At 32.2% G+C, this 25,662-nt stretch overlaps 1 protein-coding gene across 2 annotated transcripts in view; it reads left to right on the top strand.

Moving 5' to 3' along the window:
* Positions 1 to 25,662, top strand: part of LOC145277680 (uncharacterized) — a 683,502-nt gene that overhangs the window by 547,971 nt on the left and 109,869 nt on the right. For both annotated transcript variants that reach the window (XM_080129358.1, XM_080129357.1), the window contains one exon: positions 21,173 to 21,310. In XM_080129358.1, coding sequence (XP_079985484.1) covers positions 21,173 to 21,310 — 138 coding nt within the window. The remainder of the gene's footprint in view (positions 1 to 21,172; positions 21,311 to 25,662) is intronic.

Raw genomic sequence — 25,662 nt, 5'->3', positions numbered from 1 at the left:
AGTTGACCTCATTAAGTACGGGCATCTACCAACTCTTAATACTTAAATAAATTCAAACATCGTCCCGTTAATATTTCTTGCTGGCCCAGCGGTTTACGTCGCACGTTTTTTTCTTTCACATTTTATTTTCCAACTTCCCCTCAAGGCTTCAGGTTCAATCCTTCCTACTTACCTACCAAAACTTTTTTCACCCCCCCTCCCCGACAAAAACACACAGGCAACGATTTTTTTTATTATTCTTTTGCTTTGATTTACCAAAAAGCACACCCACCTTGAAACACCCGGGCAACGCCGGGTACCCCCACTAGTATTAAATAAAACGAATAAAAGGAATAATTACAAATACCAATGTATGGAGGAGGAAAAAAATAAATTAAAAAGTCGAGATTATACCAACGATGAAAATTACACTCGTAAAATCGGGGTTATGTTTTGACTATGAGTGATACGTAAAGATTGTGCTTGAACATATTTTTTCAATAGAATTTTCTGAAGATTTTGCTACATTCAAAAATACAGTGATAAAATATTTTAATTGTTTGTTAAAGATTGCTAACGAAACAGATCTGTAACATATATTCTCATGAGAATATACAAGAAAATATGTTTTCAAAAATCGTGAATATATATTATATATACTAGACTACACGTAACCCGTTAATTCAGTATATGTTATAGTTAGCTATGGAATCGTGTGTGTACAGAATTAATTGTGCAAGTGAGTATAAAAATTATATATAAAGATGCAAAAATGTAATACACCCGCGCGAAAACAAACATGGCGACCAGTGAAAACAGTACGCAATTTCACGAGCGTGCAAAAATTGAATGCACGCACGCTCGAAAAACATGGCAACCAGTGAAAACGATACGGAATACATTAGATAATAAAATATCATTGCGTTTTAGATTGAATAAAAAATCCTTTATATAAGAAGGATGAAATCCGATGAAAAAATTAAAAAATATAAACAAAACGAAAAAATACAAAATGGATATATGGATTGTACAGATCAACCCTAGTATTTTTATATTTGTGTGGGTTGACAGCCTTAAAATTATCAGGAAATAATAATTAACCGATCAAATAATATTTAACGGTGAGACCTTTTCAAAGCCCATAAAAAAATGAAAAGTCCCCCACACACGTTTTTAAGTGTTTCTTAAATCTTTTGAACTAGTGACCCCCCCACCCCATTACCTCTTACTTCCCACACCTCTACAACCAAACTTGAGAAAATGCTAGCGGTTACATGTCTCGCCATGACGCCAAGAAATAAGGTCGTATTTTACGTTAATTTTACATAGGAAATTGATCCCTCACGCTAAAATATTTAATTTTAATTATTAAAAGAATTACATTTATATTATTTTTAAAGGCCGACGAAACGTATTAACCAAGAAATAGTAGGTTTTTTTTTATATCTTTTTGGGAGGTAAACTACGTTGAGTTAATCCTAAAGAAAACAAAATATTTTGTAAATTTGTAAATTGATCAAGTAGTCTTATTTACATTACAAAATGTGGTTTTCTTTATCAAGTTCTAGATTTAATCACGCATAACTTGTGTAAATCAAATATTTTAAAAAATATGTAGGTGCACCTTAACAATCTGCACCCCCTTACAATGCTTTTCTTTTCGTCTTTTTTCAACTATTTCTTCAAATTATTTGACATCAAGCTACCAATATTGTGTTATTAATTTTGGCTCACACACTTAGTAAGTAGTTAGCATTTTGTAAATAGATTCACCTTTCCACAGAAAAGCTAAACATCACTTATCATCCCTCAAATTTTCCTCAATTCATACATTCAATTTACGCCTATTACGCTCTCTTTCCTTATTTCATAATCACGTTTGGATATTCAAAGAATTTGATACTCCTATTTCATACGCTGGAATGATTCGTGCCCCAACGTTTCCTGGGGTAATATAAAATAATAAATTAATTGAAAAAATATAATAGTATCATTTCTGTAAAGTATAAAAATCAGATTATGGTCTATTTTACTGTAAGTAATTTAAGTTATTAAAATATAATTTAGCCATTTTGTGTTGACTTGTAAAATAACAAAAATAATGATTTAATTTAATGAAAATGTTCGATTATCTATATAATAAAATAGTGACCATTTATGCCGTCTAAAATATCATAGCAACACAAAACTGATGGCACATAATAATTCAACATAGTTATGATACCTTTCAATACGTACAGCATGTTTCGCGGATATTATCAGCTGAGTTTATCCAATAGGGTTAATTTCGATAATATTTCCGACGAGATTCACTCTCCGAAAAGTCATACATTGGTTGGAGATGATTTGCTTTCTTGGAATCTCAGAGATGAAAATTTTTGAGCATGAATGCATAAGTTCATACATCATAACATGCAAGTTTTCTGATTTTCTGATTCAGGCTGAATAAAAAAAGTCATAGGCATTACTTTTAAAACGCTTATCGTTCTCAGATGTAAATTCTATCATTTTAGGTGTCCTTTCATGAAAAAGAAATATTTAATCCCCAGGTTCAACATCTATTAGAAGTTCTGAACTAATGCTTTCAAGCATTAGAAAGTAAAGCTCATCACGTTTTACAAGTTGTAACTCGACAAATTAGCTTTTTTATTTTGCTAGTAATTAAATTAGAAATGTTATCGAAACCAAATTGAGGAACATTAGTGAAATTCCGATTATGCAATTAAGGTTTTAGTTTTCATATGTAATGCTTACATATTTAAGGTGCTAATGAAGAATATCACGCAATAAAACTAATTTTGCTAATTTCAAAATAGCTTCCGGCGCTACAACTGATTGCTCTTCACCCGCATAGGCTATTGATGAGAGATTTGCTCTAGTTATTCGTTCTGAAAATAATATCCAAATTCAGAAACGTCTTTTACTTGTTTGTTACAGATATTTGGGCAACGTTACGATACAGACACCAGATGGCATAGATATTTGTCTGGAATTTTGAGGCACGTGTCATGTGATGATAAAAGCCTTTATGTAGAAAAACCTAGCTACTAACGGGACAATGTTTTTTTTACAAAAAAATTTAAAAATTAAAAAAACGCAGAATATGCACAAGCACTTGACCTAAGTTTATACTGAAGAAGTTATAACTCCTTACTACAACCTATTTTTTTGTTCACTGTTTTATTTTAGTGATGGAGGTAATGTTTTGGCTTGAGCTTTTCTAAAAACCACTAATTTCTACATCCATTGTGAAAAGGTACATATTTACTTGTATTCAGATAACTTGTTGTTACTGCAGAATTTCCCAAGCCATTATCGCACTCTGCGGTTTGTTACTCTCTCTATTCCCTATGTTTTTTAATATTGCGACCCGCTTCGCTAACATTATGGGCGAAATTGAAACCAGACTAGGAAAGTAGACAGATGTTTTTGTCTTCGTATTTGCTATTAAACTCTTACATGCTCCAAAATTGTATTCGTAATGATTGCATTAGGCAATTATTAAAGGGTAACCATCACTTAGATATCATGCACTATGTTGTATAAAACACTACAAGATATCAACGTGACTAACTTTTCAAAAATGAGTTTAAAAGCTCGGCAATGATTTTCAAAGCATTCTATAGTATATATATATATATAGAGAGAGAGAGAGAGAGAAAATAAAAGGAACAAACCGTATTATGTGTTCATCAACGTTTCGTCTTTATTTCGAGACTTTCTCTGGATGAATGAGATTAAGAAACCAAAAAATATACCAGTACAAAATGTTTTCAAATATTTTGTACTGGTATATTTTTTGGTTTCTTAATCTCATTCATCCAGAGAAAGTCTCGAAATAAAGACGAAACGTTGATGAACACATAATACGGTTTGTTCCTTTTATTTTCTCTATTTTGTCGGAATACTATCTCCATTATTTTCATCATATATATATATATATATATATATATATATATATATGGGGGGTAATTATATAAGAATATGTATATATATATATATTCTTATATGTATATAATTAATTATATATGCATATATGTATGTATATATGAATACATATCTGTATATATATATATATATATATATATATATATGGATCCATACATATACGTGTGTGTGTATTAAAATTAATAATTAAAAAAAAGTCAAACTACTTTGTACTTAATTAGAGTATATATAGATCGTGTTATATGTGCAATGATAATACTTGGCTATATTAAATGTGGCCAAATTAAATGTGGAAATAATCTTATATATATATATATATATATATATATATATATATATATATATATATATAATTATTTCCACGACCAAACAACGTCGCAGTCTACAAGAGTTATGACAGCCAACAAACTCGAAGTTCACGCCTCGAGTTTCGCCCTCGTTTGGGCTCATCGGTTAGACATATCTAAACCCGGGATTCGAGACCCGAGCCTCTTGCATACGAGGCAATCACTCTACCAACTGAGTAAACGCCCCGCATGCAAGACATTTTACTAACTTACACAGATCAAGCAAAACGCGACGAAATCCGAGTGTGGAATGGATCTACTTCGCCCTTACAAGGGACGCAGTCATTCGACCAGCTAATAAGCCGATGTCTCACAAGTAGGAATTTTCAACTCTCCAGGACGATGCTATCCCACGATGCTATCCAGTGATGCTAATCTAGCGAGCAATTAGTAATAGAATTTTCAGAATGTGAGAGATTGTATAATTATTTCCACAGAAAAACAACTGTCATGGCTCTTGTATGCTGCGACGTTAATGGCAGTTGAAATAATTGTATGTCTCGCAAAATCTTTCGACAGAGGCGATGGATTTTTACGAGATCGGTATCGTTTTTAAGCTCGACACTTCGGACAAATATTGAAAACTTCGCTAAAACCATTAATTCCTTCGCCCTCAACTGGGCACGTTTTTACAAGGAGCGAGTCACTTTTTTGCCGATATCTTCGAAAGTCATGCTCTCTTTTCAATTAACTAGCCTTAATTTAAATTTTCGCCACCTCCAGTTTGACGATGGACAGAACGGCAAAGTCGTCACGCTTTATTTTCACGTTCTCTTCCTCCATCGCCGTACGGATTCGAGCCTGCCTGCCAACTATCACTTCTTGTTTTTTTCTATTTTCTTTGCTCAACACACACCTCCAAACACCCCGTAAACGCCGGGCACCCAGGCTAGTCTATAATATAAATTTCGCCTATCTGTTTAAATGTATGTATGTATTTATGTATGTTTGTATGTCTCGCAAAAACTTTCGCCAGAGGCGACGGATCCTAGTCAAATCGGTATCATTTTGAAGCTCGACGTCTCGGACGACACATATCGAAAAATTGACTTCACCCTAAACTCGGCCGTTTTGTACAAAGAGGAGGGCATTTTTTTCGCCGAGGTTTTAGCAAGTCATCGTACCCGTGGGATTGACATTGGTTAATTTCAACGCTTATGACTTACGGTTGTGTCATGGAAACATCGGGTAAGACTCAGATTTTCTTTCTTTTCCGCCTTCGCATCACGAGTTCGAGCCTGCCTGCCTGTCTGCCTGCCTACTACCACTTTTTTTTACTCAACACCCACATTGAAACACCCGGGTAACGCCGGGCACCCAGGATAGTCACTGTTAAAAGTGAGATGAAACAGAAACTAAAGATTGATCGTTTTATTGATATTAAAGTGTACTTTAAAATAGTTCCTATCAGCTCAAAGGCTTGTGTGAACACAGGCTATTTGTCCATTAGTGATATTGATTGTCTAATATACGCACGGAAATATATATGTGAAGAATAAAGGTTATATTAATAAATATTTATAAATACCCCAAATACTTATACCCACGTGTTCTTAAAGTATGTTCATTTTTACACTGGAATGTTCAATTGAATTGGTATTTTTAATAATTGTCATAATTAAATCGTCGAATTGACAAATTAAACTGATTGCTACAAACAATGGATAATGTTCCAAGTTGGTCGTAACTCATGGTTCTTAAACTGAAGTTTAAAAGTTTCCACTCGACTGCGTTTCGTGAAACAGGGGGGGGGGCGTGATCTAAATGAATGAGGATCCAGGCTATCAGACACATGGACGTCAGGAAAGTATTGAAGCTGAAACAGGCATGAAAAACCAGACCCTTAATTTCCATGAATGCCTGGCTCATCGCACGTTATCTAAGCGTGATTGATTTATTTTGAATTTTGAAAAATATTTTATTTTATTTTAATGTTTATTTTTATTTATTTTCTTTTGTTCATTTTACTGCAATTTAGAAAATGAAATTTAGAAAATGAAATTTACAAATATATATATATATATATATGGGGGTGTATGTATGTGTGTATGTATATATGTATGTATGTGTATGTTATATGTATATATATTATGTATATATTTAAAAGAAAGTATTTTATTCTTGGATCAAAATGTTTAAAAATGTCTTATGTATATCTTTTTTATTACAGTAAATCCTTAGACTGGGAGATTATGTATTTATTTTTTTTATTTGGAGAGTGGGAGCTTAAAAAAGATATTTGCAGCCAGTGAAAGGAAGATTACTAAAACCTAAGGAATCTAGGCAATAATCCAAAGAATTCAGAACAAAAACAGAATTAGATTTCTACTTATTTTACATACGTCCACGGTTCTGTGCAGTAAGGCCTGTCCAACGATTAACAAATAAGCTTCAGATAGAAATAACATTCGCATTGCGTAAAACTCAAACTAAATAGTCGAACTTTCTTTTAGATGCATCAACATCTCTCTATAAGCGGCTTTGCAAATCAGTAGATCAGTTACAATAAAGTGTTTGTGTATTTCTTTTATATTATATACTAGCAGGTACACACGGCTTTGCACGGAATCATATGGAGTTTTGTTTGGACACACCTGCTATAATAAAGATATTGAGCCTTTTTTTTTCATTTCTATATGTCAACTGCATCATGGACGCCGTCGATAACCCCACAACAATTTCAAAAATAAAAGATACGGTAATCCTGCTTAAAACGGATAAATCTACGGAAATGTAATCGTCCCAAATAAGAAGTACCTGAATATTTGCACAGAAATTATTTCGGCAGAATGAATACAGAGAAACGGAGCTATTCTCAGGAAAATAAGTACTTTTTGATGACTATGTACCAATTTAAGCGAATTTCAAAATTGCTGCCTCAGGCTAAAAAAATTACCACCTTGCAGTTGCAAGTTCATAGTCTGTAAATTTAATAGTTTTTTTTTAAATAAAAACTTAAATATAAAACAAACTAAAAATGAGTCAATTGTGAAAATAATAAAATTGTTTAACCAAAATAAAGTTTTTTTTTATGTTTTAAAAATGATTACGTATTACTTATTGTGTTATTAAAAGAAAAAAAATCACAAAGTTACGATGTAAGAAATATGCTTCACAAAACCCTCGAAATAATATCTTGCTTTTCTTTAATCAATCGCTAATAAATAAATTCAAATTAATGATACAAATTACAAAGTAATTTTTTGTAATCTTTTAAGCCCATTTAAGTGCAAAAGCAAATACCCCGCCGAAATATGGGTTCGGACCAACAGTTATGAACCGACATTCTTATCTACTCGGCCAAAGCGACCGTCATGGCATAGATTTGGCAATTTTTTTTTTTTATTTAACTCATGAAAGAGACGAATGATGTTCACGCATGCGTAAATGTTAAAATGGTTTAGGTGCTACGAGTTTATTTGACCCTCTATTAGATTTTGCATTCATTGAGGTAAAAAAAAAAATCTGATAGTTTTTACAGAATCTTCGATATTATACGTCCGAAGGATTGACATTTCCGACAATACCATATATTCATAGTGGTGTGTTTTCTAGATCGAGATCGCTAGGCCTGAATAACTTGCAAAAATGTCAACGAAAAAACTGACCCCCTCCTTGGAAAAGACGGCCCAGTTGACAGTCAGACAATTAATGTTTTCGGTTGTTATTTTTTTATATATTTGTCGTTCAAGAGATCGTTTGCTCTAACTATACCGATTTTGCAAACGCACACAGACACACACACGCATGCTAACACACATTTTGTCTTTTATATGATAGACAATATAATAGAGTTTAATCTACGGCTATATATTTACCAGCGGTTACGTATAAAAATCTATTACGTAAGCGATTCGGTGAAAGTGAATGAAGTCGGGATCAAAACCAGTCGATGCCTGTAAATGAGTTATCAATTTGTATATAAAAAAGAGACTTGCACGTATGCTGGTGACAGCTGTCGGATTCATCTACCAGAGAGGACATGTGTACCCAGCTTCGTAAATAAAAAAAATTTAAAAAACACAATTTTAAAACCAATTTTCAATATTTTTAGTTCCTCGGGATCTTTCATTTTGTATTTCGTTTGAACTTCAAGTTCAGAACCGTTGCTGTAGACATGGACTAAACGACGAGAGTGATGGATAATATAAGAAGGAATTTAAAAGATTCATTTCTAACCATAAAGAAAGAAGAAAAAAAAAGAAGAAAATAAAAAAAATACGGAAGAATTAATGTAAAAAAGACAATTGAAAATGATTAATTAATTGAAGCCTCATGTTAATGTAAAATTAGTGAAAGGAATTTCTTTCAAATGTCATTTCTGCTGTCGGACGCGGTAAACGCACGTGCGTTCTGCAGCGACATAGAGTGTTTTAAACCTTTCAGCTTAGAGGAATCACTCGCGTGTGTTTTTTTTTTCTGCTGGGGAATATCTGCACATGTCAATTCAGGAAGATGGATTTATATGTCCACGGACTCCAAACACGCATACACACGTTGGTCTTATCTTAACACCTTATCCAACGTAGTTGACGCAAACATTTATGCAGGTTCTTGTTTCTCAAGGTCTCTACCATTTTACACAAATCAGCTGGAATCAAATATTTTATTACCGCTCTTTCTTTATCTTTATCACCTTCATATATATATACTTAATACCTACCTCTACCTATATATTGAGCACTGTTGAAGTAAATACTTAACGTATACGCATAAAATTATACTTTCGTATATCAATTTATGTGATTAAATGAAGTAGACACACACACACACACATATATATATATAAAGTAAATAGTAGTTTGCTTCAAGCATTGCTGATAAAGAAATATATGGAAGTTTAAAAGCGAAAAGCAATGCGGAAAGGACCGGAATCACAAGAGGAAAGAAAAGAAAAACAAACAAACATAGACGTGTATGTAAGAGTAGAAAAATGACTAACTGTTTATTCATTTATCATTCCTCCCCTCGTTACATCATTAATTTGCAACCATGTTTTTGTATGTCTGGTGTATATAAAGTCCGTTGGTTGTATGGAACTTTGATTATTTTCAGGAGAAATACCTCCGCTTAAAAAAAAAAAAAAAGAATATATTCAAGATGGCGAAAGAGACCAGGACCGCAGATAGAGGTTAGAACCGCAGCAGGATGTGACTAGTTAAATCTCTAGGTAACTGGAGATATTTTTTGTTAATATTTATTGGCTATATTTTTAAAAAAATCTTGTTTAATTTGTTATTTTTTTTTCTATTAGGAGATATCCTTATGGTAAAATGTGTTATCCCATAATGTTATATTCCAGGAAGAAAGATATATAAAAATTAAGAATAATTGAATTTCAACAAGGGTCGTTGATAGAGCTCAATCGATGAGAGCAATTATATTATTTTTACTATTCTTTATGTAAATAAAGTCATATCTCGTTACAATGTGCAGGCAAGAAAATTTTATAATCCAAAAATTTAAAAGCTGTCCAAGACCATTTTCAATTTTAGAGGAGAGAACATATATTTTGCCATGACTGGGGTGAAGATCATTAACCTTGTTTCACCCCAGTCATGGCGAAATATATTTTCGTAGCAAGATATAACTTTATTTACATAAAGAAGAATAAAAATAATATATATATATATATATATATATATATATATATATATATATATATATATATATATAATGTTTTTATGGATTGAAATTCATATTAAAATCCCTTTTTTATTTATCAAAAAAGAAAATACAGCTTTGTTATATATGGGTCGTGGAATTGTATTAATTTGTAAAAGACCTGACTCATTTGCATATTCATTTAAACAATTATTTTCATTATTCCCTTTTAGTTTTTTTCGTTTATTTTATGAAATGATCAACTTTAGTTTACTATCCCGTGTAATTATATTCATGCAGATATTCAACATGATTTCTGCTTTCGTAATCTTTGCATAAAAACATAAAGCAAACACAAACCTTTTTCTATATACATGCGTGTACATATTTGTTCAAAAATTTTTGCTTACCAAACTCCTTTGTTAGTTTTTGGGGCACATACATTGGGCTTAATACATAATATTCAACACATGCACAATTTTATAGTTGGGTTTTAGACGGAAAGAATCTGCGACAAAATTGTAAAAACTAAAAAAAAAATGAAATTTGCAAGATGAAGATCGAAAGACGGCATTACGAATATGCATGAGTTACATAATATCTATTGGTTAATGTTTTTATTTTTAGCCTTGCAGGAAAGATGTCTTAATAGCTCAGACATTAACGTCAAAGTAAAAAGCAAATCGTAAGCTAAACGTTTTGGTTTCGATTCTCAGTAGTGGTGCACAAAACATTTTTGGACTTCTTAAATCATTACTATATATTGGGTCCAATAATAATAATAATAATAATAATAAATACGATATCGACATTAATCAAAATATATTGAAGTGTATTTTACGAGTTGGTAATAACGGGCGGCCTGCTAATATATCTATCTATAAAGGTAGGTTGATTGAAACATAGCTGGTAAAAAAAATATGTAAGAGTATGAGAAGGCTATTAATGCCGGGAACCGGCTGTGTTTTGGCGTGACGTATGAACAGGAATAGACAAGTAAAAGTAGGTCTTATTTGTTTTGTTATTTTATTTTACTTAGTATATACATTTATTTTCCGGATGATCAAAAAGCAAATCGGTAAATATGAATTTACTGTTTCATGTAATTGGGATGGTGGATGGCTTAACATTTCGAGATAACATCTCCTTTTCAAAAGGACAGAGGCTAAATAACGTTCATTATTTCTTGTTTTATGTCAACAATATACTGAAATACTTTACCGATGTATCTTTTTCTCCGTATAGTGTAGACACCCTGCTGTGTTTAAATATTCACGCATTTGTATCTCTCGTAAACGTATCCATTCTGTTGTTGCTCCAAACTTCCTCTTTCCAAGAAAACAGACAGCGTGCATGAAGTACCAATACCCGTATGACGAATGGGTTTTCATTGTAGGTGAATTTTATATTTTTTTTTTTACACGGTGGTCACCACTTATCAAGGCCCGGAAGCCACTCAGGGATAATGGTTATTCCAAGTACAATACGTCAGTGTGGAGATTTATAGAAGTTTTTACTTAAGGGGACGGTTCATTAGGAATTTGTTCATTACAAATGTATGGATGTCTTAAATAGTAGAAAAGTTTACTGGTCAATAAATGCTAGGAAGATAGTGACTGGACAAGATTACGCAGGCCAGAAGACAGTTGAAGAATAAGGGTCAGTGAGTGAGCTTGACAAAATATTAAAAAATGTCCAATCCTTGGAAAGAAACATTAAACAAATCAAGAGAGATAATTATCTCCACCTGAGTTTGAATATATTTAAAATTCAAAATAACATCTCTACTTTCAACAGAGTTTATTAAAAGCCATTTGAAAACAACTTATATTAACCTGATTATACTCGGATATTGCTTCTTAAAATTTTGTCAACTGATAGTGTATTGTCCTTTACAGGGATTACATTATATAAAACCGCCACAAACACGGCGTAACGCCATTTAGTGTAAGGAGTTTACAATAATACAGCATGAATATTGCACAGACTGACCATGTTTAGTAGCGCGAATATCGCACAGGCTAGCGATGCTTATAGCGATGGTTATTAGTCTTGAAAAGACCGAGATAAAAAAATAAAGTAGGAGGAAAAGCGTTCAACTTGTCTGCGATTCTTGGAAAATGCTATTAGAATAGGAAACAATATTACAACAGAGAATAAAAAATGAGAATTTATGGAAACCAACAGACCAATGAATCAAACAAGCAGAAAAAAAGGAAAGCAGAAATAGATCAGACAAGGCTTAAGAACACATACCATAATAGTATGTATATATATATATATATATATATATATATATATATATATATATATAAAAGACTGAGACTAGCAATGCTACTCCTATGAGAGTAAGGAGGTTCAAGAGAATAATTATAAAAAAATAAATTTCGGATACGTTTCAGCACCTTATCTAGAACTCTCAAATGGGACCGAGATTCACGTGTCCAAATATGACAACAATAAAACATACATTGCCTGATATTGTATTTGTAGAGATAGAGAATATTCTCAAGTGTGAGGAAGGGTTTTAGCACTATATAGAAAGCCTATTTACGAGATCCAAATAGAGCAACAGATTTAACGTATTTACGTTGAAAGAAAAATTTGATGAGAAACAAAGACCAAACAGCTTCATGGTCGATTTTTCTCTTCAAGAGCAGAGCCAGCCATGGGAATCTTAGAAGGAAAAGATACACGTCTACGAGTGAAAAACACACGATTCAACGCAACCTCACACCCGTCATTTTATTCACTGTATTTCGTTTCTATTAAGATATTTCATACAATCAACTATTCACTATCATTGTTAGGCGATGTTCAGTAGTAAATTGGCGCGAAATCGGATTGAATTGTGTACGTCTTCTTTAGCACACACGTGCGTCTAAAATGTCTTCTTTGCTGCTTCTCGAATCCAATAGTAAATTCCACTACACGTCGTTATCACAAGAACAACACAAACAAACAACGACACCGTAAGAAAAGACCTTTTCAAGTTTATCACTGTAATTTAAGCTTACATATAAACACACTTTAAGAGAGAATAGAAAGAATGTTGGATCTGCTTGGCTTAACGCGGGAGGAACGTATATTTGTCGAAGCCTTATTGTAATACTGTTAATTTTGACTGGAACATTTATTTTGTGTTTTCAATGAAATGTAATATAGCGGGTATCTAGACCGAAGTATCAGGTGTACCATTAAAATTACTGTCAATGTTATTTTTAATATAAAGATATTTGCAAAAATGACGTAATCCGGTGTTTTTAATGCGATTGTTTGTTTTGTTTTTTTTGTTTTATTTTCTTTTGGTATGTACACAAAAGGTTGAGTTAAATGATACGATCGCCGGCCTAAACAGAATGAGAAAATAAACTGCATAGAGAGTATTATTACATGAGGAACCCTTTCTATTTCGTATTACGCTTGTTTGAAATACGTACATATGCTAGAATATTCGAGATATCTTATAAAATAGTGTCTTACCAAGCGGGAAATACTGATATTTGTCATACATGCATTTCACATATTTTCCTCACATTACATGCGGACAGGGTGGAACAGTAAAAGCGTGGCCTTAAGGAAAGCAACACTAAAGATGTATTTTTAAAGGTTATTGAAAAAAATCAATTCAGGTAACTTGTATATGTAGTGGAGCTGACGTCTATTCAATGTAGCTACCTTCAGCCTCAATCCCGCATTCATACGGGTCCGGAACTGGGAGTATACCTTTTCAACAAGCGCTGGCGAAATCTCAGTTAATACTCGGCGGATGGCGCCGATCATACTGGCGTTGGTGTTGTGGGAGGTCATGATGTTCTCGACGTATGACTAAACGAAGTAGTCCAACGTGTTCAGGTTAGTGGAGGAGGAGGGGTGCCAGTGAGAGAAAAGTACAAAGTCGTAGCACTCCTTCTGAAGATAAACCTAAAATTTTTGGAATTGCTGGTTGGGCCCGAATCCTACTGCCACACCTAACATCTGTCAGCAACCACCTGATTGCACAAAGGAATCACACACTCTTTAGCACATCCATGTACACTTTGGTATTGACTTTCAAGCCGACTTCATAGATATGAGGTGGCCTGAAGTGGCCATCACTTGAACCCATACTAAAGACCAAAATCCTGGACGGAAACTTTGTTTTCATCATTCTAGACACGTCCCTGTTATTCGTGACAATTCAGCGATGCATTTCGACGGGGCTGACAATGGCCATGTTCATATAGCTTTCATATGTTAAGAGCACGACTTGTATAGTGGCGCATCTCCGATCTCGCTCGTCGAACATTGTCTAATTTTCAGAAATGATAGAAAGGTTCTTTTCGCTCTTGGGATGTGTACACAACTTGCCAACTAGTAGATGGTGTGCAACCCCCCCCCCCAAAAAAAAAACAAAAAAAACGAAAAAAAAAAGAAAACGATTTTCATCAAATGGAAATGTAAGCATGTCACATTGTAGAGCAACAACTTTATTGTTCCACCCTGTAATATTAAATAGATTTTAACTCGAAATCTTTTCTTTCGTAATAATATTTGGAAAAAGTAAACATAAACCATTACCACTGAATACACACAAATTTATATAGCATCTAGTTAAGCCCGTCAATCTTTACATTAATCAATTTATTTAGAAGATTGGCTATCTATCGAGATCTAATTAATTTATTTCTTTTTCATTTTAGAGTTACACCCTTTTAGTGCAACCTGTATTATGCTACGCATTCTCTATCTCGGACCCTCATCTCCGATTTGTTCTTTTGCCCTTTCGTTCTCTATTTTTCTCTCCAGTTTTCACACCCTGCATGTTACTCTCCTCAGAACTTCATTCCTTTATCTCGTTTATTTTGCGCTTATGTACAACCGATTTTCCCATCTTTATCTATTTCTCTCAAGCTCGTTATACCTATTTCCTCCTTCCATCTCTCTATTACGCTGACTGCAAAATCTTTATTTTTTTAGCATCATTTAAATTTCTAGATGTACAACAACTATTGTCTGTTTACTATTTCTCTCTCTATATCTACTTCTCTCTCTTTTTCCCATTCTATCAATAACTAAATCTATCCACTCACCTTTACTTTATTACTCCCTGCCTGTAGTCCTAGCCTGTAAAGAAACAAAACGTGACGAGTTTTTTTTTCCATCAAATATAAACAATCGTGGAATTCATCGCCATTTTGAAAACACCCTTCAAATCAACAAATCGAAATATTTCTTTCGTTTTCAAATACACAAGGCGAAAAAACCAAACGATTAAAAATAACACAAAAAACAACCACAACAGCAAATAGTCCTTTCCCTTCAATAAAATTGCATTAGTTGCATCAAAAACCTCCATAATAATAAAACTCTCAGAAAACATGCTGACTAAAAAAATCAATTTTTTTACCCTCAAAAATGCAATTAAATTCACGCGAAAAAGTCACATTAAAAAAATAGAAAAATACATGACAGAAGAAGAAAAAACAAACAAAAATGCAATATTAACTATAAAATAAATTGCTTTTTTTTTAAATTTATTTTATTTGCAAAAACCGTCTTTAATTGGTGTTGGGACAAATACACAATTCATATAAATGAAGAGAGAAAATTCATTTCGTGTTTGGTGAAGAGATAACCAAATCATAATGCAGCTAATTTAAAAATAATAATTAATTATTTATAAAAAAATATAGCTGAAAAAAATATGGCTGAAAAATATGGCTGAAAAAAAAAGAAATGTCATGAGATGCGTCAGATTCAGATTTGAAAAATTTTGAAAATTCAATTCATTAAAAACGTTGGAAATTTGAATTAGAATCGCCATCTTTAAAATCGAAAGAAAGACAAGAACTAATAAAACATAAGAAAACTAAAATAAGAATAACCAAGTATATTAGATTGACCTTATGCCAGACTAGACACAGACATTAGCCTTAAGATTATAAAAGGAAAGAAAAACACTACATCTTGCAAAGAGTATTAAGCAAGATAATTATCAGGAAATTTAAAATCATACGCGTAGTTTAAACGTTGCAACCTATATACTGGTCTCCCTACGAGAGCACGGTTAAATAAAAATGTAATAGAGCACGGACGCGGGTATGCAATTAACAAGTCATGTGCGAAGTACGTCAACATAAGGACAAAAGAAACGACTATCAAAAGACCATGTGCACACACAACGAGGCCGTTCAAGAGGTCAGAGAGAGGAAACAGGAGCAGCTTTTTATTCGGAAAAGTGCCCAGAAATAAATATTTTTGTCAAAAATAAAAAAGGAGTCGAGTTTTTACTTTTCTAATGTTCTTTGCGACGCACTTTGTCACAACGTGTTGGGTCCAGGATATTTACATGTTAACGCGTGCGTAGACGTGCGTAAGGTTACACAAGGTCGGTTTTTAATATGGAAACAGCCCAACTCACCAAAATGGACACTCTGGATTGTAATATAAATAAAAATTGTTTCAGACTGGGAGGATTTCTCCTTTTTTTTTTAATCGGCGGTAGTAAAGATTAGGTGCAGTATCATTACATACATTACTTTTTCACGCTTGAAAAATGGGTATGGATTGTCTTGTATGGCTCGGTTGTAAAGGTGAGGGAGATGTAAATCCCTCAAATGAGTCATTCTGGATTAGGACAGAATAAAATTACCTCATTCAAAAAAATAGAATATCTCTTTTATTATGAGAATAAAAATAGAAATGAAGATAGTGTACAAACAAGTACTACACTTTGTTCGCTGCAAATGGCTAAAAAAAGTGAATCAGTTAAATATTTTATGACGCTTTTTTCATTACAGACATTAATGAGTAGAGCACGCTCCTGTTCGTTGTCTCTTTTCTTTTTCAATGAAATGTTTCTTCATCTCCTTGTGTTGAATATTGGTATCCCGGGAAACGCTGGATTGCCTAATTATAAGCAAAAGCCGCCGATTATTAGTGTTATGAAAAACGAAATAGTCAGCTGTTTGGGGTTTTTTTTTTCACAAAGGAATCACCACTTATCAAGGCCCGGAGGCAACTCGAGGATTTCAATAAAAAAAAAGGAATGCTATTGACACGGATTAGGTATTTTAGAATAATAAAATAGCATGTTAGATATTTATATAACAACTTAGGGACTTTTAGAAACATTTTTTAGATTTTAATTATTAACATAATGATCTAGAATAACACGAAGACACTCGGGGCCCATCACGTTGTAGGCTCCTTCGCAAAGGGAACGAAGACAAAGAATAACTCGACTGACCTTTTTTCCATTGAAACAACGATATTTATTCTCTGTTACTTTCTCGAATAAAACTGGATGCTCGGTCTGCAGACATATTCTTCTTTTTGTATGCTTTGTCTTTTCTTTCTTAACGTGACGTCACTTCGAACAGAGCTCGTCATTTGTTGTACACAGCCGCCGAACGCGCGTCCGCATTCTGTAACATTGTTTTACAAACAAGTCACAGCCTATCAAGGCTCAGAGGACACTTGAGGATAAGGGTTAATAAGCGTACAGTTGTCAATGCAACAGTGACGTAATGATTGTTAGTGCTCGAAATTTGGTAAATTGGATTACTTAAGGGAAACAGCTCATCCAGAATGTGTTTGTGTTGGACTTGAACACGCCCATGTTATAGTCAGTTCCATATGTATGCAGTTCTAAGAAAAAAGCTTTTGTCATTGAATCTACGTTTAGGTTTAGACACGGATAAAGTGTGGGGGAAATTATTGATAGTGTTTTCAGCTAGACGAGTGTTTCTCGTGAAAGTTTGGTGAGGGGGGACCATAGGTTGGGGCTCAGACGAGCACTTGCCATGACAATAACGATAAGCAGAGACAGGCTCGCAACGTCTCATCTGTGAGAAAGAGATTGCGGGAAAGAGAAAAGCCCCCCCCCCCACACACACACACTGATGGCCGATTACATGGGACTGATTATATATTCTAGTATATTGAACTCTCGGGCGTCGTGGAATTACCTAAATGAGGAGAGTATTATTTTTATAGAAATATGGATGTTATAGAATACGAAATATTCAGGGAGAATATTTCGTTTCAAACAAGGAATGTTATTGAAACTGATTGGTCATTTTAGAATAATAAAATATTGCATTAAATATTTATATAACTTTGGAACCTTTAGAAAAAGAATTTAGTTATCAACACAATGATTTGAAATAAAGACTGACTTCGTTATGTGAGATCAGAGAGTCAAATAAAAAGTGTTTTTTTTTTATTTATAAGTTACAGACCAGTTAGAATTGGAGTTTTATTTTGACAATGTGATCTGTTTCCACGAAGTTTCTCAGGTATGCTTAGCCACTAACAGGAATAACCGGAAGCGGCAGATCGCAGAACGTTAAACTGCTACTACAAAGTTATAATGATAAAAACAATAAAAACATAGAAATGAAATAAATAAAATTACAAACATGTATCCAACACAAACCTAACACTAAGCCTAAACCTAATCCCTAACTCTATCCTGTGCGATAATTTTTTTTTATGTCTTCCAATTTATAAAAAAAATCCTAGCATTCACGGATTCGTATAAACTAAAAAAACAAACAAACAAACAAACAAAACAGCAGCGAGTTTGTTAAAAATCAAGGACCTTTTCCGGTAATTCCCGTCAAGTGTCCAGCGAGTCCTAGCCAACTTGAAAATGGAGAGCCCTTGCCATCTTGGAAATCGCGGGTCGGTAAATGCAGAAGCACCAGAATCTTTTACTGAGTATGGCAAGATTTTATGGATGAAAACAGGGTCACGTTTTTCCTGATAGCATTGATACTTAAAGAGCTTCATTACTGCTGAAAGTATATTATTTAAAAAGAAATGATATGGATTGATGTAGAAAGCTTCGTGGAATTTTTACGAAACCTCTCTGTTATTGTGTTAATATTGTATAAGTTGTATGCAAGGCCCTTTTAAGACTTAAGCAATGATTAAATTACATATTTCCAAAGAGACGTGATAAATAAATAAATAATATACTAGAAGGCGCCCGGCGTTGTCCGATCGTAAAATACACAAAAATATAAGTTTTTTTTTTTTTTTATTAATGTAGAATTTTTATTCATAATAAACAGAAATGCATCAGGTATTAAACATAACGTTCAATTCCTATTAAAATATGGCGTAAAAAATCGGAGAGAAAATGAGACTTGTTAATGCTAGTATTGTTTTTCTAAACAATTTACTTCTTGCAAGTAAAAAAAAGTACTCGTGCTGAGATCAAAACTAAAACCTAGAGAAATAGAGTCAAGTACAATAACCATTAGGCAAGTTTGACACGTCCTTTATAAAATATTTTCAAACTTACTTATTCTTAACATAAGTAATCTTTCATGGGAACGATAAAAATCAAATAACATCCACGTACCAATTTTAAATTTTTGACCTCTTTTCAGCCTTTTTTCTAGATGAAAACCGATTAAAAGTTTTCAACATGTCTGAATACCCTCTATACCAAATTTCAGGTATATAGACCCCAAATTCGTTGAGTATAAAGGCTGAGAAGTGTCCTCACGCACATTTTTACGCTAACAGATATATAGAATAAGGAATCATCTCCAATTCTGAAAATAATTGAAGACGAAGCAGTGTCGAGAACAACACAAACATTTAAAAAAATTCTGAAGCAGGCAACGGATTTAAGGTATTATCACGCAATTTTACATGTAATCTCATGGAAACACGGTGGTTTATGTTTGAATAAACGTCGAGAGAGATAAGCTGATGTTGGTTGGGACGGCGATACAGCCGATGAGAGACAGTCGGTAATCACATGACGATTCGACGGTCTTCGGAAATGGGAAGTAGAGAGATTCACGTCCACTCTGCTAAGCTTTGTATTTTTCACTGGAATGAACGGTTATCTGAAATGAAAATGATATTCATGCTAAAATAAAATGTCGTCTCCGTACTCAATCAACAAGACATCAAGATACAGGAGGAACACGAGTCGGAGGATACCACACAGAAGTCCAAAAAGATCAAATAAACCAACAGAAATCGAAACATATTTTGCGATACGTAATACTTCGACTTTATAGATAACTAACAAATGAAGTCATTTTCTCGATTTATAAATGCAACCCCAATGTCGTATATGTCGATACTATTTTTTCGTCTGTTTCGTCACTTATCGTATTGGCACAAGTATGAGACTATATATATATATATATATATATATATATATATATATATATATATATATACGTTTTATTTTTTATTACCCTATCTTTCTGTTAAGTTACATTATTGTTTCAGCTACTCGGCCGTTTTTTTTTGGCCGTATGTAGCTTCCTCAGACTTTTACAGAAAGTATATACAGTATGCATATATATATATATATATGCATACTGTATATACTTATTTATACACACACACACATATATATATATATACATATACATATATACATATGCATCGTGATTGAAATTGGGAATTGAAAAAATCGTAATCAGTATAGGAATCCGAAAATATATGCCTAATTTCCGATGCATAACGATTTATTTTAATTATCTTTTTCTTTTTTATTTTGTTTAAAACGAATTTTTCCATTGCTGGTTGTAATGATAAGATGATGTTTATTGATTCTGAACTACCAGTAAACTCAAGTCTATAGATTACTCCAACAAATGTATTTTTTTATGTTTGAGAAAATGTATACTCATTTAACATGTGTGTTTGCGGTAATCGGGGAATAATTAACAATTCTATAGTTAAATATTAGGAATTTATAAAGAATCGGAATCGTTAATTGTATCGTAATCGGGAATTTGGTATGAAATCTGTAATTGTATCAAAATCGGAAAAAAATATTGGTATCGTCTAATCACTAATATATATATATATATATATACACACACACACACACACGCACACATATATATAAATATATATATATATATATAACATTTTCTCTGTGTCTATCTGTGTGAGTAACTTTATGCGTAAATATACATTTAGACGTTGAAATCAGTTCATTTTACCTAATTCTGGTCTATCTGATCATAGCTCAAACGGTCACAACTAGGGTTGAAGAGCCATTAGTTTTAGTTTCGATTCTAGGCAAATGTACCGAGGTTATAGGTATTTTTATTACTTTTGAAACCACGATTAAATAATTGATACAGTATAATAATTGATAGAGAATTTACAGTACAGTAATAAATACGAAATCTGCATCAATTAAAATATCATATTTTAGCGTATTTTACGACCGTTTTAGGTTGGTCGTCGCGCTAGTAGCTACAGATATTGCACTTTCATCTGACTCGTTATATTAATGGTTTCTTTAATGTATCTTTAAACAGATCAACCGGTTCCTGTTCCGTGTGCCTCCTCTTTTCGCTGTAAGAACGACTGGTGCATCGACAGAGACCTTGTCTGCGACAGGATCAATCATTGTGGGGATTACTCAGACGAGTCATCGGAGGAACGGTCTAAATGTGGTAAGTACCGACTTTTCTTATAAACAAAATACAAACTGCAATTTCAGCTTCATTTAGGTCAATGCGTAAGCATCGGTATCACCGTGATTAATAAAAATATAAAACAAAAACAATCACATTTTGTTATAATAATTGTAACCATAGACGGTTTAAAAAAAAAAAAAACTAATGCTATCCACCCGGCGTTTTCCGGGAATCTTTATACATTCATATTTTTTCGCTTTGTTATATATTTTTTTTAATTTGCATGGATTCTTTAGATTTTTTTAATCTTAAATTTACAAATAATGTGAAATTTTGGGCTACAGTTACCGAATAAGTAAAAAGGCCGATGAAGATAGTATTGTTGCTGACAACGTGCCTAATTCAAAGAGGGTGAATCTGGCTAGACAATTATTCTCTTGTTTGCAGAAATAAGAGTAGAGTGCGAATATTAATTAGATATTTGCCTTACTTTATTTTAACTATTTTCCTTCGAAAAACATGCTATTACATGTACTTTATTCCGTATTCATTAGGCGCCAACCATGTGTATTAACAGTTACTTTTGTCACGGTCGTTTCGCCGGCTTTTCTCCTATCAGCGGCTTAACACTAAACAAAATTTGATCTGTTTTCTTCGTAACTTTACCGTCGATGAAGCTTTTGTTTTGATAGGGTTTCGTGAGGTTCGCCTTGTCATATCGTCAATTTCAATCGAGAATGTTGACAACGTTTTAACAGATAATATTTCTCAGTGCTTAATAGAAGGAAAGTGATTAACTAATTGTTCAACCAGAGATTGAAACTCAATTAGACGACAGATTCATAAAAGATCGAATTCACAACAGTATTAAAATATCAGACTTAATTATTTATTAATTAACTGTGTAAAAAAAAATGTTGTGTTTGCAAAGGTTAATAAAGAAGTGGATAAAAGTTAAGGCACTTTTACAAAATTTGATCAAACAGCTTCATAAGCCTCACTCTAATCTCACGCTAACTGAAGTTTAAAGGTGCATGACCATATTAGGAAAAATTGGTCAGTTACCGTTAATTATACTCATTTTTGCTTTTTTGTTTTTCTTGTGCTTAAAGAAAAATGATTTCGGATCCGATTCACGTATGCAAGACGTGCAGAATAATTATGATCCCCGCGAATCAGGAAAGACCTGACGATTAAATGCAAGCGTATTCATGGAATATGTTTATTTATCTTTTTATTTTTTTTATTTTTTTGCAATCAGAACAATGAGTATTTTTTTTGTTTATTTTATTTTTGTGCAATAATTGTGTTTGGATTTTACAATTAAATCGTTAATGCTTCTATTTTGTTGGAACTAAACGGAACCGAGTTTATAAAATTATGCCGAAAGATTAATTTAATCTTGAATAAAAGGGCTGGGTTAAATTTAAGTTAAGGTTAGTTTAAGATTCGATTAAGGTGAGGATTATTTAGCATTGTGGTTCAGATCGTGTGCATGTACCATAACGTGTATATAAACATATACACACACGAGCACACACACACACACACACACACACACACACACACACACACACACATATATATATATATTATTTTATCTATTCACAATATGGTTATAAAAAATATATCATTTAATGTATCGATATCAGTATTTAATTCAAAAGTGTTTAATACATAGCAAGATGGTAAGTAATAAAGATATATGTCAATTAAATTACAAGCAATTTTCCGTGTTTCCATCTTGTGGAAACTCCGCAGGCTAATGCATGGAATAGAGATTTGCACCAATCCATAACCTATTAAGAAATATCCCTTTAATTTCCATGTCTCCTTACACTTTCTTTCAAACTTATTTGTAAATTAAATAAATATTGTAAGAATAAAATATGTAATAATTGAAACGAGGATTGTATGCATAAGTTTTAGTCTTATTATATATTTATTTTACTATTGGTGAGAAAGCATGAAACTAGTAAAAATCCAATCTGTTCAGAGAAAGCTAGACCCGTCATTCAGCTAGTGTACTTTGAATTAATATATATATATATATATATATATATATATATATATATATATATATATATATATATATATATATATATATACCCATGTGTCTATTTATACATCTCTATGCATTTATAGGTGTATATACGTATATGAATATTTATATGAGCCTGCATATATATATATATATATATATATATATTTATATGAGCCTACATATATACATATATATATATATAAATATATACACACACATATATATATATACGTGCGTATATATCTATATATACACGTGCGTATATTAAAATACATACATATATATATACACTTGCGTATATTAATATAAATATATATATACATACATATATGCACATATGAATAGATATATATATATATATATATATATATATATATATATACTAGCATTTCAGCCCGGCGTTGCCCGGGTGTTTGGAGGTGTATGTTGAGGAAAAAAAAAAGAAAAAGAAAAAGCGGTCAATTTTTTTAAACTTTGACCCCTATTATGTCCCCTTAACATTTATTGTTTTGGACTCAAATCAAGTTATTAAGTTATATCCATGTCCAAGGAACCTATATCTAAAATTTCAAGTGTTTAGACCCACAATTGCCGGAGGAGTTTGGTAGAATTCTCAAAGGTCAAATCGTTGAACTTTGACCCCTTGCTCGGGTGTTTGGAGGTCTATGCTGTGCAAAAAAAGCAAAAAAAAAAATAATAAATAATGGTTAATTTTTTAAAACTTTGACCTCTATTATGACCCCTTTAAATTTATTGTTTCGGGCTCAAATCACTTTATTAAGTTAGATCCATGTTCAAGGAACCTATATCTAAAATTTCAAGTGTCTAGACTCAAAATTGTCGGAGGAGTTTGGTAGAGTTCTTAGAGGTCAAATCGTTGAAATTTCACCCCTTAACAGCCAAATTTCTGGCTGACACCCGTCACATCGGTTTTCCCAAATCTCAGTACCCGGTATTTAAAATTTCGAGTCTATAGACTAAAAATTGACAGAGTTATTGCGTAGGGAAATGTACACACAGACAGACACACAGACACACAGACAGACAGACTGACAGACGCGTTCACTTTTATAGATATATAGATATATACACATGTCTGGCCATATGCATATATATTTATATTTATATATGTATACACACACACACACACACACACACACACACACACACACACACATATATATATATATATATATATATATATATATATATATGATTATAGATATGTATTCATTTTTAGCTTATTCTTGGAATATATATACATACATAAATATATATATATATATATATATATATATATATATTAGCTTGGCTATATGCATACATATACACTTGCGTATATTAATATAAATATATATATACATATATACATATGCACATACTCATATGTATATATATATATATATATATATATATATATATATACACACACACACACATGCTTGGCCATATGCATATATATATATATATATATATACACACACATACATATATATGATTATAGATATATATTCATTTTTAGCTTATTCTTTTTAATATATATATATATATATATATATATATATATATATATATATATATTAGCTTGGTTATATGCATATACATACATAAGAATGCACATCCACACACACACATATATATATATGTATATATATTTATATATATATATATACATATATATACATATATGAATATATATATGTACACACACATATCTATATTCATATATTATATTGGCGTGTTCGTATATATTGCGTTTAAAGGTATTAAATTGTTCATGCGTGAATAAAAAATGTTTTCGCGCAAATGAATTGCAAACAAATTGTTTCCACCTGACATCAATTTGTTTTTTAAAATATGATGATATAATGAGGTGGGAAAATTCTTTCACAGCGATAAAAATACCTTAATTCATGAATAATTATCAATAAACTCGCCTACGTGAACTATCCCACCTCCAGTCGCCTCGGTTAAAACATTTGTCTTTGCAACGTACAGACGTGGACGAGAGCGAATATTCTTCTCTTTTACACGTCAAGTAAACCATCCGACAGATCATATTTGTGTACATTTTTATGTATGTATATCTATATATATCTATATCTATATCTCTCTATATATATATATATATATATATATAAATATATATACACACATATTTATGCATGTATGTATGTATGTATGTATGGGTTGATGGATGTATATATATTCATATATATATATATATATATATATATATATATATATATATATATATATATAAATCTACTTAATTTACTCACATAAAATTAATATACGTAAGTATAGATTTATGCGTAACCTTTAAGTATTTACTTCCAAAGTG

Source organism: Euprymna scolopes, chromosome 6, assembly GCF_053919585.1.
Source record: "Euprymna scolopes isolate OS-2025 chromosome 6, ASM5391958v1, whole genome shotgun sequence".
In the NCBI taxonomy this organism is placed as follows: Eukaryota; Metazoa; Mollusca; class Cephalopoda; order Sepiida; family Sepiolidae; genus Euprymna; species Euprymna scolopes.
Note: the sequence above shows the minus strand (reverse complement) of the source record. Positions and strands in the feature narration are given on the sequence as shown.